The following is a 21,673-nucleotide window of genomic DNA, read 5'->3' as shown; positions in this document are numbered from 1 at the left end:
ACAGGATATTCTATCATTGTTTGAAGTTATAGCCACTTTCTGTTAAGATCGTGGCTCTCATAGTTTTGAGTCCAGAATTGTGCCTTATCTTCAGAGTATTTCATTCTAAGAATGTAGTTAAGTTGGACCAAAAACAAATTCCTTTGAGGAAAGAGAGAACAAAATTCTCTACATTATTCCTTTTTATTTCTTATCCTCACATCCCATATTCATGTACCTACTTTATTGTATAGTGGATTTACGTAAAATGAGCTCAGCCACTATACTCATTGTATTTGGGAAGAAATTTACTCTGAGCTATGACTGTGTCAAGTGCCTTAAGTAAGCATATATCTAAAAATTGAAAAAACTATAACCAAAATGATGTGAAAACCAATTATGCTTTTCCTCAAGGCTAATACTTAGAAGAACTTTGATTTTATTAGCTATTATATGACAGTTCACTTAATCATAGAATAAACTTTATTCATCTTTTATTATAATTGAGACCTGAATTTAATATGACTCATTAAACTTTCTTTTTAAAAAGAGTTTGGATTCTGACAAGCCCACGGAACCAATAAAAAGATCTCCTCTTCGCCAGGAAACAAACATGGCCAATTTTTCTTATCGCTTCTCCATATACAACTTGAATGGTAAGATGTAATTGAAAATGAAATGTAAAATAGTATGTTAAGTTATATAATGTAAAAATAATACAGCAAGAATTCCAAATAGCTCAATATAAAAACTATATATGCAAAGCAACTGAGTTCTTATTATTTCTTGATTTGTGCGTTTTATTACTAATTCAGATGATCAGAGAAAAAACTAACGAATATAACTAAGATAGTTTCCTAATTATTAGTAACTGACAAAGTATATCCTCACATGGAATCCTACAACAAACTTAATTGTGTTGTTATATTTGCAGTGGGATAAAGTCCAATGAAATTACTTGTTATTAATTTAAAAATTAGCCCTTCTGGCCTTTATTTAATGAACTATACCTAGTGGAGCTGACATTTCAATCTGTAATTTTTTTAGGTCTTAACATTTTTCATTTTGTGCCCTCAGATCTTTAGGTATTAACATTTCTACCAGGGCTATGGTCATATTAACACTTAGAGCCTCTGGTGAAAACTTGCATGAGGGACGTGGTTAATAGAACAGTATAAAATTTTTCTTTTTTTTTAATCTTTCAACTCATAATTTTATTCTCTATTGATTACCACAAATCTTAAAAGATGGGCTCTTTGCTTCTGAAATTTTCTCTTGGAGTTTAAAATGAACAAAAAACTGTTAAAACTGGTATTTGATGGGCTTTATCCCCAATGGGGTGATTTTTATTTATTTATTTATTTTTTGCTTTTCCTCCTGCATTTGTTGACTGATTTATAGTAGAATGTGTAAATTCTAATTCATTGTGTTCTGGAAACATTGCAGAAGCTCTGAATCAGGGAGAAACTGTGGATCTGGATGCCCTAATGGCCGATCTTTGCTCAATAGAGCAGGAGCTCAGCAGTATCGGTGCTGGAAATACTAAGCGTCAAATCACAGAAACAAAGGCCACGCAGAAGTTACCCGCTAGCCGACATACATCAAAACATGGCACCTTGAAAGGACTGTCTTCTTCGTCCAATAGGATAACTAAACCGTCTCATGCCAACTACTCCCTGGATGACATCACTGCACAGTTAGAACAGGCCTCCTTGAGCATGGATGAGGCTGCTCAGCAGTCTGTACTAGAAGATACCAAGCCGTTAGTAACTAATCAGCACAGGAGAACAGCGTCAGCGGGCACAGTGAGTGATGCCGAAGTACGCTCTATTAGTAACTCCTCTCGTTCAAGCATCACCTCTGCGACCTCCAGCATGGACTCTTTGGATATTGATAAAGTAGCACGCCCTCAAGAACTGGATTTGACACATCAGGGGCAGCCAATTACTGAGGTAAGTGGGTGAAACTTTCTCCCAGTTACTGCAGTATTAAGGAGGCAATGGTATTTGTTCTATCCTGTTCTAATAAACTTTCTTGTTTTTTTCCTACACTTAAAATTCATCAGAAGTACCTCTGAGCTAAGTTTTAAAATCAGACTATAGAAGAATGTATTACCAGATACAGCAGTGTCACAAAGATGATTAAGAAAAAATTTAGTTTCTTTGGTTTTAGTCTTATGACTATTTAAAGTCCTTAAATTAATGTCAGTTGTATCATATGATTAAACAGCTTGAAATGTGATTTATATTTCATATTTTACAAAATTATGATAGGTATTAAGCTGATAATTGCTTTTTAATATGTTTATTATAAAATGGCCACTTGAGAAAATTGCTCATATCCCCATTATAGTTCTCCTAGATTATAAGTTCTCAGCGTTTACTCCATTTTAGTATCAAAGAGTTGATGTAGTGTGATGGAAAGAACCACTGGACTTGGAGTCAGAAAACTTGGTTCCAAGTGTCTCATTACCCATTGGTCCTAAATGAGTTATTCAGTCTTGTGAACCTCAATTTCTCATAAGTAAAGTGGAACTAATAGTACCTAGTCTGCCTTCTTCATACTGTGGTTCAGAGTGTCAAAAGTGATATAATAGACATGAACAGATTTTAAAAGATGAAGTTTTTCTGATATGATGGAGGTGAGGATAAGGAATGGTTTTGTGATGAAATAAGTTTAGCAAAAGCTGATCTTGATAAAGGAGAATTTTTTAAACTGAGTTTTGTTCATCAAGAAGAAAGCAATTTTGTTATAAGGTAACAGCAAGAAAAAAGAAAATGGATGAGGCAGAATAAAACCAGCCTTCTATTGAGTGTATATCTACAATGCTCTCCAATAGAGTAAAATAATTTGTATTAATCAGTACTAAGTTAAAATCTTATAAAACATTGTTTAAGGACTTATAGAGAATTCAAAATTTGGATCTGTTACATTGATTTAATTTAGTTGGTCAGTTTCTATCAGTCACTAACTCTTGGTATCCACTCACTTACCTAGCTTCACTGTGGGCATTGTAGAGCACGAAAGAAGCATGAATCATGATAATTTGAAGATAAATTTGAGTTTTGTTGCTTGTAAAGGAAGTTAGCAAATTATATCGAAGAATAAATCTTTTGTTTATTTAATGAAACTTTCCTAAATGGTTTATATTCTGTAGAAAACTGCTTTCTCCATTGTGAAACCTGAGCATTATTTTTAGCACCAGCTCCTTAGCATGTGTCACTTATATCTTTTAGACTTACCTTTTGGGATATGAGTAATATTTTATTAGAGATGTGCTTTCTTGTTTATTCTGTGTTTTGTATGTTCTTTCTTTTCAGTCATATTATTTTGAGTTGGGTCAAGAGGCATGAGGGCAGATTATGAGCTAATTAAGAATCTTGGTGTATGTTTCCATCTGTAAAATACATTCGTTATAAAAGTTCCCTCAGTAAAAGCACATTCGTTATAAGTAACAGTTGAAGAGCAAATAAAGTAAAAAGTGAAGTCTTCTCCTAGCAAACACTTCACATGGTATCGAGTGGTATCCATGGGCAAGGATGCCAGTGTACAATGATATAATAATTTAAGATAAGACCTAATGTAAAGTTTGGTGAGTAATCCAGGAAAAAACAAGGAAAGGAGATAAAGTTTTTTCGATCAGCCTGTTTTTTTGCCTTGCCAAGATGGGTAGAAAAGTGGTTTAACAAATCCGGAACTTGTTTCAGTATACTTTTTTTCTGGATCTAGTCTGTTGAGATTCAAGCCAAGAAAACAGAAGGAGGCTTACTAGATCCCAACCCCATGTATTAAATTGTCACCAGACTCAAATACAGTTTTTTAAAAACTACTTTAGTTTTTCATGCATGGAGTTAAAGAGTCATGAAGTTCTAAAGAGACTTGTTATCAAAAAAAAAAAAAACAACCCACTGCACATGGCACACATATGTGCTGTATTCTGCTCCCGGGATAAGTGCTTTCTACTCTTTTAGCTGATTCGTGGTGTATTTACGTATCATTAAATCTACAGATATATTACTGTATCTTGATTTTTTTTTTTCTTCAGTTGTTTGTGTTACTGACTTCTCACTCTGGAAAATGAGGATATACCTAATTAGGATATAGCGCTCCTTAGACAGTTCCCCTCTTTTCTCCCCTCCCCTTCCAATTTATTTTGGTTGGGTAACTATTCAGTGTTTATATTATCATGACCTGTATACTTGCAGTTCACTACTAAACTGAATATACTTTTATTACATTTCCTTTTGGAGACATTACATTTTGCTTTTCCTGGAATTCTTTAAAATTTAAAATAGTTTTTTGTATGCTTATTACTATTTCAACTCCAAACTTTCTCCCAGCTGATTAAATCTTTTATTTGGTTTGACTAAAATTGGCGTTTATCTATTTCATCTTCTTAAAATTCTTTTTAGTCTTTTGCAATCTTTATTCTAGTATCATCCTTCTTAGGTCTTTTCTCTCAGGTGGGTAAGCTGCTCCACAGAAGACTCTTCCAGTCCCCTGCCTGGAGGGCATGCACTTTGTTGTCAGGGCTTTACAGCCCATTGGGAAAGAAGGCATGGGATATGGAATGGTCCTCAACATGACCTTCCACTTAATCATACCAGGTCAGAGTTTCTCACCCATCATCACTATTCACGTGCTGGGCCGGATAATTGTTTGTGGTAGGGAGCTCTCCTATGCATTTGTAGAATGTTTAGTGGCATCCTGGCACCTATCTGCTAGGTGTCAGAACTGCATATGCTGTGCTGAGCTGTGCTTAGAAGCTCAGTTGTGTCCGACTCTTTGCAGCCCCACAGACTGTAGCCTGCCAGGTTCCTCGTTCCATGGGGATTCTCCAGGCGAGAACACTGGAGTGGGTTGCCATGCCCTCCTCCAGGGGGTCTTCTCACCCCAGGGATCAAACCCAGGTCTCTCACATTGCAGGCAAATAGATGCTTTACCTTCTGAGCCACCAGGGAAGCCTGCCATAACTGCATACATCCCTCTAATTATAAAGTCTCCAGACATTGGTACATGTTCCCTGGAGGCAAAATTGCCCCCATTTGAGAATCACTGTGTTAAATAGAAAGGTTTAACAATAGCAGATCTGAGTCTTTTATTTTTCCGTGGGAAATAACCTTGGATTTTCCTTTTCCTGGCATTCTTTTACTAGAAACTTGATTAATAAATATAGAATGTATCCCAGTAATATTGTTTATTGTAAATTGACCCTGATTGGTGATTGCATATGGACTAGGAAGACAGTGAGTGAACTCTAGAAGCCTATGAAAAGACACTGTGCTTGATCACGGGGTGCAGTGTGTGACTCTTATAAGTGAACATGAACATGTGCCTCCAGCAACTCTGGGATCTACACACATTGGCTGTCAAAATGCACGGCTGCTTCCTGTGGAGTGTGAAGTTTCCCTAGGCCAGGGTGATGCCTGTGCTTATTCACATGATCTCTTTCTCTTACAGTGGTGGGTCCATAAAGGCCCCTGGTGGGTTGTGTAAATCCCTTCTGAAGACAGCATTGTTGCATGCTAGCACATTGTCTTTCTGCAGAACTAAGTGAGCCTGGTGCCAAGCTGCGGTCTCTTGGTCCTATGAATGAGTTATCAGTCTGAACCTGAGACCACTGCTGGTGGCAGGAAAAAATCTGGGAGTTAACTGCTTTCTTAAATATGCTTTCAGCCAATCCTGCTTTTAGTCCCACCTTCACTTCTGCTGCTTCGCTTTGAGGTTAACAAAATGTAAATTGGGGTGCTTCTCTGCTTTTCTCCAGTTTTGGCTTAGCATTCAGCTTTCCTTGGGCATGCTGAGTTGTATACACTTAACCAGATGCTTCTAGCTTCCAGATTTTTGCCATGTCTTCTCATGAGTTTGTCTTTAACACAACAGCAACAACAAAATCCTTTTTCTTTGTTTTAGCAGGATTTGTGGAGGGAGTAGAACTGCCTCATTGGCCATTCACAGTCTGCTCCTGCCTGTGGTCTCTTAGCCGTGGAGTGCCCCAGGGTGCAGGCATCAGACTGCCCTTCTCTCTGTCTACTCCTTTGGTGATCTTACACACTGACAACTCCCCAGTTTTAATCCCCATCTCATTTATTTAAGGTACACTAACCCCCCTTACATCCTAATCCCTGTATAACAATGGTTCTCAACTAGAACCTAGTTTGTCCCCCAGGAGACACTCAGAAATGTCTGGAGACACTTTCGGTCATCAGTGATAGAAGGGTGGTACTGATGTCTGGTAAGTAGAGGCCAGGGGTGCTGCTAAAATCCTACAGTAGGACAGCCCCCACAACAAAATTATCTGACCCAAAATACCATCAAGGTTGAGAAGCCATGTTCAAAAGTCAGTTAGCGTCTGTCACTCACCGTCAGCAATATGGCAGTAACACCGGGTTGTGCAAAGCTGTCTGTTGACAGTTTCTGATAAAGATCAAGAAAGGACTAGCATTAAATCATCTTTAGATTCAAGGGAATACAGGTTTCTTTAGCCAGTGTCTCTCCCTGAACTCCAGGCTCATGCATTCTCTTTCTAATCTATTTGGTCATCTGTTTGACACCTCTATTTGGTCATCTGAAAAGTAACTCACATTTAACTGGTCTAAAACTGAAGTCCTGATCTTTTCTCCCAAACTTATTCCTCCCACAGTCTTCTCCATCTCAGTTAATGGCTATTATGTCTTTCCAGTTTATCAGCAAAATGCTTGGAGTCTTTATCTCTTTTATTCCCCATCCTCCTTCCAATCCAGCAGCCAATTTTGTTGCCCTAACTTCAGAATATATCCAGACTTGATCACTTCCCACCACCTTCACTGCCATCAAGCCAACATCGTCTTGAGACACACAACTAGTCTTCTGTGTTCACCATTCCTTTAACAGTCTGTTATCCCCATGGCAGCCCTGAGTGGTCCTATTAAAGGTAAGTCAGATCTTGCCCCTCCTGTTTTCAAACCCAAAGGCTTTGTATCTTACCTGTTTTCAAACCCAAATCCTTGCAGGGCCTTACCAGATCTGCTTTTTGTGGCTTGCCCCTACATTCCTTTCTTCCCTCCCTCTCTTGCTCTGTCAGTTCTTTGCCAGTAGTCAGAGCCTGCTTCAGAGCCCTTTTACCTGCCCTCCCCCTCCCCCCACCCCCCACCTGGATATGCTTCCTCAGGACAGTACCCCTTTACTGCCTTCAGGAGTTTGCTCACGTGTCACTTTTCCAGTGAGGCCTTCTGTGAGCACCCTGTTTTAAATGAATTCTTCTTCCTCCGTCCTGTGAGTACTTACCTCCCTTTTCTTAAAAATTTTTTTATTTATTTATGGCTGCACGGGGTCTTTGTTGCTGTGCTCGTCTGTTCTCTAGTTGGAGCAAGCAGGGGCTCCTCTTTGTTGTGGTGTGTTGCCTTCTCGTTGCGGTGACTCAGAGCACAGGCTCTAGGCACAGGGCTCAGGAGTTGTGGAGGGCTTAACTGCCCCACAGTGTGTGGGATCTTCCCAGACCAGGGACCGAATCTGTGTTCCCTGCCTTGGCAGGTGGATTTCCAGCCACTGGACCCCCAGGGAAGCCTGTTATCTCCCTTTTCTGCTTTATTTTTCTGTTTATCACCATTTAGAATACTATATATTTGACTTCGTTTTATTCTAAAAATTTTGCTTGTCTGTCTTTTCCACTTGAATGTAAGCTCCATGAGGAGAGGAATTTTCAAAAATTTTCTATGATTCCTAATGTATCTTTAGCACCTAGAACATTATTTGGCTCAAAAGAGAAGCAATCAGATATTTGAACAAGCATTTAAATATATGCATGTGTTCAATCCATCTTTGTCTAGAAGTTCTGTACTCTAAAATTATCAGCAGTTTTCTTTCAAGATGGTCAGACAGAGTGCTTCAGATGAAGTAGCATATGAAAATCTGACAGTGAAACTTTTTTTTAGACACCTCTAAGTTCTTTAGAGGCAGTAATTATACCTATTCTAAAGAAACCTAGGACAGAATAGTTACTCTCACTGAAGTTTAGTGACACTAATACCAGTTAGAAAAATCAATTTGAGATTGGTACTATTGTATCTTGGGGATGTGGGTATTCAAACCGCCCATCTGAAAACAAAGTAATTTCATAGCTTTTCTTTCTACCTCCTTGCTCTCTGAAGCCAACAGGGCTAGGCATAGTATAATTTCACATCAGGAAGAGTAAGTCTTTTTCTCTTGCCTTTCTCTTTCTTGACTTTTGTTGAAATACTGTGCTTTCAGGCACTTCACATATGTTATTTCATTTAAGCCTCCAACTATCCCTTTGGTAGGGGCATTATTCCAAAGAGGGGATTAAGTAGGTCAAATAACTGGGAAGTCTGTTTTTGAATTCCGAAACTATAACATTTGCCTCCCAACTTTTATCAGTATCTTAAAAATAAAGTGAAGTTGATCATCAAAAATGATTATTTCCTGAATGTTTGATTTAGCATAAAAATATGGGTTTATGGATAAACATAAAAAGGAATTACAGACTAATTTTAGTGTTCTTATGAAATCCATCAGTAGTGTTCATTTGCTGTTTTTAAATTTAGAATTCATTGTAGCTGAAGTAAATTCTAATAAAGACTCTATAGCAAAGTGAAATAAATGTTACAGTTGACTTACTGGTACTTTTATTCACATTAAAAGATAAAACAATACTTTTTAATAAGACAGCAGTTTGCAAATTTAAATAGTAATTGCATGTTATAAGTTTTATATAAAGTAGGGTTTACTGATAAAAGGTTAGTGCTATAATATACCTATATATTTTCTGGTGGGATTTAAACTAACAGTTCCTCTGAATTTGGAATCTTATACACAAAAATATATTTTTAAAATAAAAATGCTTTTAGAAACATATACTGAAGCTTATGGTAGGTTCAAAAAGTTTTGCTGAATCTTTAAGAATATTTGATGATGTATTGTAAATATTTTGATAGGAAAAATTCCTAAATATTTGAGCTACTAAAGCTTTTCAATGTTGTGGGGTTTTTTCCCCCCCTCATGTGTATAGAGTTTTTTTTTAATGAAATCTCTGTGGATATACCAGTATGTTAATAATGTGATATGCAGCATAGCATATGATAGCTTCAGTGTAATTCCTTTACTTCTTTCACTTTCCAGAACTATTTCAAGAATAAATGTGTGCAGAAATCTTGAGATATTGGAAAGAAAACAGCAATTGTGTTTGTTGTAATAACAGGTGGCATTGGCATTGAGGTCCCAAGTTATTCTCAGAAAGCAACTTTTTGCTCTGAGATAATAACTAGATGGGCGCTCAGGGCTTTCTGAAATTTTAAGAGGCTTGCGTATCTGAAAGATTGGAGTTACTAGTTATTACAACTACGTTTCTCCTAAAATTCTAATGGCTATGTTGCTGCATCTCACTGAAAATTTATCCACATGTACCAACTTGGTGTTTTAATTGTAGATTTCACTGGCCTAGGAAGGTAATAGAGGGATAGGTACAAACACACCACCCAGTCAACACTGGCATATATGCCCTGATCTTGTTTTGTGGATTTCTTAGATACCTGAAAGCGAAAAAGCATTTTTATTTGGTTTTAAGTCTGTTTTGTTTTGTGTTGGGAGAGCAGTATAAAGAACCTTACACTGGCTATATAATGGCCAGTTAAATATCTAGGAGAGGAATAAAGAGAAGAGGAGGGGAAATAGAAAATAATATCAGCTACTGTGTTATTGCTTATTCTGTGCTGGGCATGGTGCTTTACATGTCTTAACACTGAGTTTGTACAGAGCCTTGAGAATAGGTGCCATTCCCTGGTGGCTCAGAGGTTAAAGTATCTGCCTGCAATGCGGGAGACCTGGGTTCGATCCCTGGGTCAGGAAGATCCCCTGGAGAAGGAAATGGCAACCCACTCCAGTATTCTTTCCTGGAGAATCCCATGGACGGAGGAGCCTGGTGGGCTACAGTTCACGGGGTCGCAAAGAGCCGGACACGACTGAGAGACTTTCACTTTCTTTCACTTTCACCACTGTTTTACAATGAAAGGAACTAAAGCAGAAAGTAACTAGGTAACTTTCCCAAGGATTTGAACCCAGGCAGTCTGGCTGTACAGCTCCTACAGCATTAGCGTTACCTTGCTACTTCACCATAAAATTGAAGGAGAATCTAGACAAGGCTAGACCAGCCAGTGCGTCTCAGGTCCAAGCCTAGAGACAGAACTACATGGGCAGTAGAAAAAAGGCAAAGAGATTTATGTAGCAACATCCCCATCTGGTGGTGTTTTAGTATATTCCTGAATATGTTAAAATTTTAACAACCGTAAGCTAGCTGTAATCTAAATGAATTGAGGTTTAAATAAAATTCAAATGATGGCTGGTGGTTTCCCATTCTTCTTCTAATAATAGTGTTATTATTACTCCTTTAATTTTTATAGTAACATTTGGAGATAAATGCTATCTTTACACCATTTTACACATGAGGAAACAGGTTAAATAATAAACCCAGAGTCATATTGCCAGGACACTACTGAGCTGGGGCTTGAACCCAGGCACTCTGGCCACCCCATAAAGGTCTGGATTTGTAACCGTCATGCTGTATTTATTTTTAATATTTGTGAAGAGCACATAACCTCAGTACAAGATGGATGTAAATCTGTTTTATTGAAACATTAATATGTGTTCACAAACCTCCACTTTCTTCCAGTTGTTATTTAAAGTGTTAGCTACCAAAAGAAAATGTTGTATTTTGTAACCATGACTCTGATAGAAGGTCATTCATTTCTTGAGTTTGGCTCATATTTCAGATCACTGCTTTTCTACACATCCTCCCCAACAAGATTCTGGCTCATAAATGGTACATGTTATAGCTTCAGTTCAAGAAAGTAGTGATTCATAACTTACTTTGCAGAGATTTGTGGAGTTTTTGAGAGATTGATAGAGAACATGATAGCTTTGTAACAAATGAAACTTTTTGAAACTGAGACGGTGTAGAGCAAATTTTATGTGAGTTGACCTTCACATTCGCATATGTGTTTTAAACACAGATTTTAGATTTATGAAAGTAGTGATAAAGAAAAAGTAAAAACTGGGGATTTCCCTTGTGGTTCAGCGGTTAAGATTTCACCATCCAGTTCAAGGGGTACAGGTTCTATCCCTGGTCGGGCAGTGAAGATATGCCTCCTAGCCAAAAAAAAAAAAAGCAAACAAATGTAAAACAAGCAATATTGTAACAAATTCAGTAAAGATTTAAAAATTGGTCCACATTGTCTTTGATACTTCCCATGTGCATATTCATTTTTGGTAAGGATGTGTTGAATTTCAATAACTAATAATGTTCCATCATACTGTTTAACATGGCACGTAGCCATCTCTTGTTGAACACCTTAGATAATGATTTTTTTTTAACTAGCCAGTAAGCATTTGGAAATATGATGGGAGCTTGTGTGAGACTGAGCCTAGTGAGAATAGATTTATTTTTTAACTTTTTATTTTGAGATAATGTCAAACTTAGAAAAATTTGAAAAAATAGTATAAAGAACTCATGAAACTCTTACTCATGTTCAGTAATTTAACATTTTGCCACGTTTCCTGTTATTATATATATATATATATATATTTTTTTTTTTTTCCCTGAACCAGTTGAGAGTTGGTTGCATTTTCATGCCCTTTTAGCTGTTAATACTTAAAGTACTCATTTCCTAAGAATGAGGATATTGGCAATATAGATTCGGTAGGCCTCGCATTGATGTGGTGACTGACACAGTGTTATAGAATATGTTGAATGAGAAAATGTAGAGAGAGGAAAGCAAAATCAGTCTTAGTCTGGCCAAGCCTGCGGCATGAAAGCCAAGAAGAAATAGCTATTCATACATTCCATAAATGCTGGGGTACCTGGGCTGTAAGGGATAAAACTGTGAACATAATACACAATGTCTTTATGAGATTATAATTTATTGTATGGCGAGAGGGATGTCAGAACAGACAACCAAAGCAGTTTTAGTACAGTAAGGCAAGTACTATGAGAGGAAAGACAGAAACGTTGGTTAAAAGGTCATTGATGACTTTAAGCATGAATTACAGGATGCATTGCAACTCAAAGGATGAAGACTTTGGAGGAGAAAGGTGGATGCTAGATTGCAGGGAATTATAAGTGCAAGAGGTACACTGCAGCTGAATTCAGGAAACTTGGCAGTAAAAAGTAGAAAATAATAATTTAACAAGAGGAGGGTACCCAAAAGAATATTTTTCTGTCCTTCCCACCCCCAATAAGCTGGACCAGTTGAGTGTCAGAGACTGGGATATTAGAGGGGGAATGAGTGGGATCTAGGACATGGTGTAGCTTTGGAGGGGAGAAGCAGGTATTAACTCATGGAACTGGAGAGAAGGATGAGAATATGGACATAGCTGTAGGATACCTTTTAGAGATGAAAATTGTCATGATAGATCGGTGTAGTTTCCTTAGTAATGGAGGGAAGTGAGGGCATATGAAGAGGTGAAAGAGTGAAAGCAGGAACTTGAGGAACTTGGAAACTACTTAGAACAAGCTTAGAGGGAATGATAGAGAGGAGAGAGGAGAGCGAGTACTGCCAAACAGCAGTTAAGGCCCATTTGAAGTTCAGAAGTATGAATTGGTACTGGACAAGGTATTTCTGGGTAGTTCTGCCATAGAGCTCTACTGTCCAGAAGAAGAGTGAGGTTACCTTTAAATTGTAAAGGGTTAGAATCATCAGGTTCTTACCTTTTCCATTTTTGCACAATACAATGAGGTGCATGCAACTTTTCATTACTATTTTGTTTCAACAGTTCATTTCAGAGATCTTTTCTCTTCCTGCATGGTAATGAGAACTGCCCTTTTCCACCTCCTTTACCTATCATTTTCTTCCTTCCTGCATTTTCACAGCATGCTATTTCTCTGAGATGTCCCAGCAAGCAGGCCAAGCGTCATATTGACTTCACAGAAGAACAGGCTGAACTGACACCTGTAAGTTCTGTAATCATGTCCATTGGGACTACTGAAGTATCAGTGAAGAGGAATGCATTCTTTAGAACTCCTGATCATTAAACCTTCTCATATATCTCAATTTTTTGAGTAAAAATTAAACCAGGCTTAAAAAATACATGAGCAGAAACATGAACAACCATATGATACAGTACCATTGAATATTAATACTCATGGTAAGGTTGTGTTAGTGATAGCGTATCTGGTATAGAGAAATTTTGTATTGGAACCTGAACCGCATACTTTCTGTTTTGTTCTTAAGCTAAGGGCTTCTGTAAATTTCTCAAGATATTACTAAATTTAACTGTTCTTTAGAATGGGGATATCAAGGGTATGACTTCTGCACCAGTACTTAACTGAAACCTAATTTCTTTAAAAATGTTTCCTTTGGTCATTGATTAATGAACCTGGATGTTTAGAGCTGTGCAGTTCCATGCGGTGACCACTAGCCAGATGAAGCTATTGAACGCTCCAAATGTTAATCCAAATGGAGATGCACTATAAAGATAAAAATACATGCTGGACTTCAAAGACTTAGTACAAAAAAATAAATAAAAGATGCTAACATTAGTTTATTTCACCATTTTCTTTTTACTTTTTTAAAAAATGTGGTTACTAGAAAATTTTATATTTGTAGCTCGTATTGTTTTTCCATTAGACAGTGCTGTTTCAGGGTCATCTATGAAGCATTGGAAAAAAAATAAATTCCCACCCCCACCCCCACCCCCCGCCCCAGTTGAATAAGATTCGCTCTGATCTCTCCTCTCCCCTCTTCCTCCCTCTCTTCCTGTCCTTTAAAAATACTGGTAGTAACCCAGTGAATTGATTTCACAAGTCACTACTGGGTTATATCCTGCTTAGTGAAAAACTTTCCCCAACCTTACCTCTGGCCTGTCCCCTAAGCTCCAAAGTACCAGCCACACTTACTAATCATATCTGCATTGTCATCTCTTCCACTCAGGCAGCAGTGCCCAGTCCTTTCAGCCCCAATACCCGTATCTTCTAACAAATAATTTATAACATTATCTTTACTATCCCAAATGAAATTCATAAATAATATAACTTACCTACACCCCCCCCCCCCATTATAGTGATTTTAATGCCCTATCACCTAGCATGAGGGAGAAATAGCCAAAAGTAATTTATGATATTTTAATGTATATATTTTCATTTTTAAGTGGTTAGCCATTTAAAAACTGTATTAAAAGACACGATGAAAAAATAGTCAAATCCTACACCTACTTACAATTAAGAACCTTGGATTTAAGAAAAGGGAGATCAGAAGTCATTTTTACAGGAAAAAGAAAGAAATATGAGTGGACCCAGAATTAAAACATACTATGACACATAATAACAGACAAAACACACACCTGTATATAGTAACTAGTAAAAGTGAAATAACCTTAAATGAAGTAGGAATAATGTGCTGATACAATTTATATATTACCAAAGAAAAGAAAATGAAGAAGTGCAAAATTCTTGCAAATTTAATGACTCTTATTTGTAACTATAGTGACAAAATTATTCTCTGCCTTGTAGCATGGGGTTAGGTAGTAATAAAATGATTTTTACATTTGACTTTTTACATTATAGATTCTCATTGTGCTGTATTTTAAATAACTCTGAAAGACAAGCAATTGAAATATTTTAACACAATCTGTGTTAATGAAGCTCAGTGAAATTTCAGCCTTTCATTTCTTTTCATTATTAGTATTTAGTTCTTAATTCTGTTAAAAGCAGTTTCAAAACTCTTATCATTTACTTGCATGTGACAGAGTGCACACTGATGCTACCAGTTTTGGTACTGGCAAATTTTTTTTTATACTTCAAGCAGATTTTCCATTGGTGAAATGATTTCCCAATGTAATGAGTAATTCTTGGTAAAGGTTGAACAGAATTAAGTGCAGGCTTCCCTCAATTTCTAGTAAGTAAACAGCATTCCTATAATAGTCACTGAATATCAGAATTACACAGAAATACTTTGTGCTTATATGTAAAATGGAGTTATTGAGTTTGAAACTCAGATTGTTATAAACAGAAATTCCCAGCTGTATGATTTTCCATATAAGGACATTACAACTTCATGTAATGGGACTTTGGTTGTTCATTCTGTGGCATTGTTCCATGCTTGCAGGGCATCTAGTGTTTATGGCTTCCCTCCTCGTAAATACCGGTAATGCCCCTTCCTCCTCCCTGTGACAGCCAGAGCATTCCCAGCTCCCCCTGAAATGCCCCCCAGAGGGAAGCGCCACCCGCACTGAGTGCCACTGGCACCTCGCTTTGCTCTGTCTGTGCCCTCCACTGCGCTTGGCGCTGCCTCCTGCTCATCCTGCAGGACTTGAGACCTGAGGCCTTGGCAGAAGTGCTTTGCGAGACCTCTGATTTGGTTTAGACACTGTCTCTGCCTCTTACTACCGCTTACACACTGCAGTGTAGTTGTCAGTTTCCTCCCTGTTAGGTTCTAAGCTCTGTGAGACCAGGTAATGCCTGTCTTGGGTACCTTTGCATCTCCTGTGTCTGGCATGGTTCCAGGCTCAACATTGAATAAATAGTTGAGTAAATGAAAAAAGGAGAGAATACAAGACAGAAAGAAATGGGCTAATAAAGAAAATGGGCTATTTTTAATGAATTAAATTAAATTTAATGAATTAAAAATAGGCTGCTGACTTTGCGTTCATGGTGAATGAAAGAAAAGATAAGAAGGCCCTACATGCAGCTATGTGCATTTTTGTTACCAGCAACATGTACCAAGACAGAGACTAATTTAATGATGTGCCCAAAGCACTGTGTCTTTCCCTTCTCTCAGTCCTCCAACTGAACACCGCTCTCCCCATCCCTCTCGCATCCTTCTCCAGTAACCAGATCTCCCTCCACCCCCACCTCCATTCTGAGGAATTCTACAGCCATGTGTGACTGGCACCAGTAGGGAAAGATAGATAAAGGAAGACATTTATTGACTGAAGGCATTTGCTGCTTCTGGTTTCTATATTTTTGTTTTTTCAGCTACAATCCCTGTAGTTAGAGGGAACATGGAGCCCTAACCTCCCTCTCTGCTAGCAGTTAAGTAGCATATGCCTGTCCCAAACATGTGATTCATGATCTTGTTCAGCTATGTTTGTGGTCTCATTTTTCAGATGTGTCTTGCTTGGGGGTCACCAATCATGATTCTCTCCTTTTTTTTTAAAGTTCAGTATTTAAACCTTATTTTTGAGGAATATCATTTTTGCACAATATTATTATGCACAATAAATATTATTTTATTTAAACCTTCAGTATTTTAAAATCAGTAACTTCTACTTCAGGGTCTGTAAACAAATACAGTTAGATAAAATCTGATCAGATAGATTTTGGGATTTTTTTTTTAGTACTTTGAAGTCTTGAGGTGATTTGAGTTTGAAGATGGAGTAAATTTTGTAAGACATTTTTTAAAGTTTAAACTTGAATTTAATGTCTAGAGTTTTATTTATTTTGGGCTTCCCTGATGGCTCAGCCAGTAAAGTGTCTACCTACAATATAGAAGACCTGGGTTCGATCCCTGGGTGGGGAAGATCACCTGGAGAAGGAAATGGCAACCCACTTCAGTACGCTTGCCTAGGAAATTCCATGGACAGAGGAGCCTGACAGGCTACAGTCCATGGGCTTGCAAAGAATCAGACACGACTGAGCAACTTATACCCACACAGAACTGTATTTACCAAAGAATGATTGGTTTTGATGGCCTCAAGCAAATTCTTTTTTTAATTTGAAAAATAATTATCTGAATAAATATATTCTACTCATTTTGGGCATCTTTGAGAAAGTAATTTTTGTGAGTAAGATAAATAAGACTAGTCTTTCAATAAATTATTTTCTATGTTTTACATAATGATGTAATAATATGTTTTTGTCCCTATATGAGAATAACAAAAAATGAATAGGAAAAGAGCAATGAAAGTTACAGTTGGTCTTTTTAGTTGTCCTTCTCAATATTCTTCCTGGTCTTAGCTAATTGCTAACCTCAAATTCAGTTTGCAGAAACTTTGCTTATCTACTGTTTTTCTGATAGGCAAGTCAACTAATATTTACCTTCAGGAGATTATACCATCTAGGTAATTGAAAGCTTAGAGATGATTTTCTTTGTGCTTGTTTGACCTTGTTAGTGCTGATATTGATGAATATATTCAATTTTTGTTTTAAACCTTGGGGTTTTTGGTTTGGTTTGGTTCTGGCCGTTTTTTTACCACCTAGGTGTGGGTGAAAGGACAGGTAGGCTTGTAAGGCTCATCTTGAACTAAAAAAAAAAAATAAAACTGCAGGCAATGACATACAATATAGCAAACCAACTATACTATAGGTACAAGTAAAAGTTAAGTTAATGTTATTTTTTGTAATAGTATTTTAATTTTGAAGTAGTGTATTGTATTATCTGTGACAGTGAGTTTTATGAGAGTAGGTGCTGCTTTTGTATTTATTTTTCTCTCCAAAAATTTGTTTCTCAAGAATAACTTGATAATAATTTGATATATACTTAGATTTATAAAGTATAATATTGTGAAATATTTTATATAATTCCACAAGCTGTGCCATGCATTGTTTTAAATGATGGTTAATAACCACATAACATTAAAAAATACTTAGAATTATTTAGGGATAAGCAAGTCTGAATTACACATATATCAAAAAAGCTGCAATTTATTCTATATGAGTTCAATAAATATGATTGCAATACTGAAACAATTTTAAAGGAGAATAGGACACTTAGGGACTGTTATTCACAAATCATTTTTATGAAAATATATAAATTAATTTAACCAATTTAAGATGCAACACTTCATAATATTTTATGTCATTCGTTTAGAAGTCCTTTACTTGGGCAGTGCAGTACTATTAGTATGTAATAAGTGAATTCATAAAATTTTACTGAAAACATTATACCATTAGGCAAAATATTTATGAACATTTTTCCTCTTGGTGTAGCTATCACTGATCGGAAGTAATTGCAGAAGTTTTGAAACTGAGGTGGTTTTTTTTTCCCTCCTCTCTCAGGCTACACTATTTAAAGCTGTATAGGTCTTGTATAGACTTTAACAAGACGAAGAAATATGGTTAGCCATTGGGCTTTGACACCTGCTTCTTTGTGCTGCATGAACAGCACTCGCAAGCACAGCCCTGGGAGACAAGCTGCTCCATGATCTTTGCAGGGTGTGATCCCTTTTCCCAGAGTGAGGGACCATCAGGAGCGGGTTAGAGCGTGACTCTTGGCACGGGCGGGTCTCTCCCTTCCCTTCTTCTTCTTTCTTTTTTTCTGGTTTTAAATTTAGATGCACTTCACTGAGTTTAGGTGAAATATGAAATTAATGGTAGAGAATCATTCATGCTTTGTCTACTTTAGATTTTAAACTCATGAAACCTCCACTGACTTCTGTTGCCTTTTTTTGTTTTGTTTTTCTCTCTTTTCCTGCACAAGCACTCCTATCTGGACAGGGAAACCTCCCTTCTTCTGAGAAACATTGCAGGAAAACCTTCTCATTTGCTGACCAAGGTGATACTTCTTCCACCTGCATGTAAATATTTATTGCTTTGTAGGTAGAATGTAATTTCTGTTTTTGATTGTGCTCTCAGATTACTGAGGTTGTGTTTTCTTGTTTCTGCATCCTTGTTCTCAGTAGAGGTATTTTTTCCTTTTATTGAAGGTAATTATTTATTGACCTTAATGACTATCAGAAAATATAGAGAGTAGAAAATATTTGCAGTAGTTTTTCACTAGTTTTTAACTTTTATAAATACCCGACAATCTTCCTAAGTATGTTGCACTTTTCTAGTTTAACATTGTATTTCATTTTAAAGTCTAAAAATCATTGCTTGATTTTAGCTTTTACTACTAATGGTCATGCATGCTGTGAGTTTCTTTAGCAAACTTTGTTTTCTAATTTTTGTTTATATTATCAATGCCTCATTTAATTATTTATTTATATAAACATAATCTTTACATTAGTTTAATCAAATTGGAAGAGCAGGCTGCAATTTAAATTTCTCAGTTCTCTGTCCTCAGAATGGTTTGAATTAGTCTAGCTGGATTTTCATTGGGCTGGTATTTTACAATTTAAAATCATTTAACCATTATCATCATCAACTCAGGAAGCACAGGATAGGGGGCGTTTTTTCTGCCTCTTTACAAATCATGTTTTTATTTTGTTACTTAAATGTTAAATTCAAGCATGTCTGAGTTATAGATAGTTTCTGAAGAATATGCAAATTATGCCTAATTTCACTAAATTTTTATTATTGTATCCGAAATTTTCTTTAAAAAAAATATTTCTTTGTAAACTTGAGAAAGAAGATGGTAAAGCTAAAATTAAAATCTCCCTGAGTGTCCACTTAAAGAGACGACCCAAGAATCAGCAATAAGAACTTTCTTTTGTTTGAGTTTCTCTCCTGGAAGGAGATCTAGGAATAGGGTAGAAGCACCTTAAAGGTGAGGCAAGTTTAGAAACCTAAGCACATGATAGCCGTGTACTTTATAACCATAGCAAAGTCCACTCTCTCCGTGGAATTCACTCTCAGAGCCTCATTTAGGATCTCTCTAGATCAGACTTCTCTCCCTGAGAGGTTGCTGTCACACATTTCCTGGAGGATGCCTAGCACCTCCGATTCTTTGAGTCTTCAGCTTCCTTACCCACACTGTCCCTGAGGCCTCATAGTTTATATCTGTTGTCTTTTATTTGACAGCTCTATTTCTGTTCAGGATGTTTCCACTCTCCTAGTTGCCCAGGTTCAAGCCATCTCATGCTTTCATTCTCACTTACTGTCTCAAAGCTCTAATAAGCCTGTCAGAATCGTCAGGATTGACTGAATTCATCCATCCATTTTATTCCCATTGCCACTACCCTAAAACAGCCTCATATTTTTTAGTAGAGCCACTCTGGTCTATTTTTGCCTGTCACACCTCCAGTACATTTTGTACACTGCTCTCAGATGAAGTGTAGCATTTTACCATTTCCATTGTCTGGTTTTCAACATATATTTGTTGAGTCTTGTACTATGTTAGGTGCTGGGATATAATACTGTATAAAGCGGACATTTCCCCTGCCCTCAGTCTTCAGGAATATAGATAAAAAGAACATTTACATGCAGCATGTAAACAAATTCTAATCATGTTAAGTACTATGAAGGAAACAAGTGAGTAATAGGGAGAACAAGGGGGAGATTAGAGCTACATTTCCTTTAGATGGTAAGGTCATCAAAGGCCCTTCTAAGGGGGTGACATTTAATTTAAAGCTTGAGGGATGAAAAGCAGCCAGCTTGAGGGTGAAGGGAAATGTTCCAAGTGGAGAGGTCCATGAGAAAAGAGCCTGTCAGGTTTGAGGAGCTGAAGAAAGACTGTGTTGCTGGAGCCACAGTAGTTGAATGAAGTATCTTGAGTTGTGTTGGAGAGGTAGACAGGAATCATTAATTCAAGGCATGCTGGGGAGTGTGTATTTCTTTTTCCCCTAAATGCTGTGAGAAACTATTGAAGAGAGTAACTTCATCCATTCAACAAATGGAAAATGGTTGTTTGCAAGTTTGGGATAAATGCAGCCACTTCTCATCTCCTCCTGCCTGAGAGCTGTTGCCACCCACTGTACCCACAGTAGAGCCATCTGTGCTCCAATCCAAGTATTGGGGTGGTGGCATCCCTGCTGTATGTAGCCAGCATCTGACTCTAGCTGCCACTATATCCTGCCCTACTTATATACAGTTACCCATTTGTCATTTGAAAATAACTCGGTAGCACAGAACCTGAACATTTAGGGTGGAGTGGGGAATGGAGTCAAGAATGAGGTGTCAGAAGTGCCTAGATAACCAGAGCCACAGGGGCCTCTCTTTGTCAGTGCCCTCTGCACCATAGCACATGGCTGTTTGAAGCTAAGTTGAGCTTGTACTTCTTTGATACCACTTGTGTGGCTGTCTGATTCCCCAAAAAGCATGGTGTCCCAGTTACTGACTCACCTCTGATCTGCACTTTTCCAAACTAGGACTTTATAACACTTGGTAGTTGAACACAGTAAAATGAACACAGGAACACTGCTTAGGGCCTGGAATGCAAAAGGAATGCTTATTGCTTGTTTGTTTCCATCATCAATCCAATTGTCATTATACTACTGCTAATGAAATAACTACCCCGTATATATACAGTTCCGAGGGGCTTCCCTGGGGGCTCAGTGGTAAAGAATCTGCCTGTAATGCAGGAGACGTGGGTTCTATCCCTGCTTTGGAAAGATCCCCTGAAGGAGACACACTCCAGTATCCTTACCTGGAAAATCCCAAGGACAGATGAGCCTGGCTGGCTACAGTCCGTGGGGCTGCAAAAGTGTCAGACATGACTGAACAACATACAATTCTGAGCGGGGAGCCTCTGCAAAAACAATGCCAACCTGTTTCTTCTAGGAGCGGCATTACTGCCAGCGCAGAATGTTTTATAAATGGGAGCAGTAGGCAAAGGACCCATTGCTGACCTGATGCCCATAAGTCTCTGGGTGCCATCCAGAAGACTGACCTTCTGATACAGTAACACATCTTTGTCCTCTTTATTCCCTTAGCCTGCTTTATTTATTTATTTCTCATAGAACTTACCACTGACTGACTTATCCCATGGCTCTCTCTTTCTTGTCTCATGTTAAATGTAAACTCCATGAGATTAGGAACTCTATTTTCTCTGCATTCAAGCCCAGACCTGCATAGTCTGGACAAACATCTCTCATATAAAAGAATGGTCCT

The 21,673-nt window shown here is 37.5% G+C and overlaps 1 protein-coding gene across 1 annotated transcript in view; it reads left to right on the top strand.

Moving 5' to 3' along the window:
- RAPH1 (Ras association (RalGDS/AF-6) and pleckstrin homology domains 1) overlaps window positions 1-21,673 on the top strand; it is a 98,160-nt gene that overhangs the window by 44,990 nt on the left and 31,497 nt on the right. The window contains exons 3-4 of the mRNA XM_052663959.1: window positions 530-635; window positions 1,426-1,931. Coding sequence (XP_052519919.1) covers window positions 530-635; window positions 1,426-1,931 — 612 coding nt within the window. The remainder of the gene's footprint in view (window positions 1-529; window positions 636-1,425; window positions 1,932-21,673) is intronic.

This window comes from Budorcas taxicolor, chromosome 2 (genome assembly GCF_023091745.1).
Source record: "Budorcas taxicolor isolate Tak-1 chromosome 2, Takin1.1, whole genome shotgun sequence".
NCBI classification, from domain to species: domain Eukaryota; kingdom Metazoa; phylum Chordata; class Mammalia; order Artiodactyla; family Bovidae; genus Budorcas; species Budorcas taxicolor.
The sequence above is the reverse complement of the archived record's forward strand: the minus strand, read 5'-3'. Positions and strand labels throughout refer to the sequence as shown.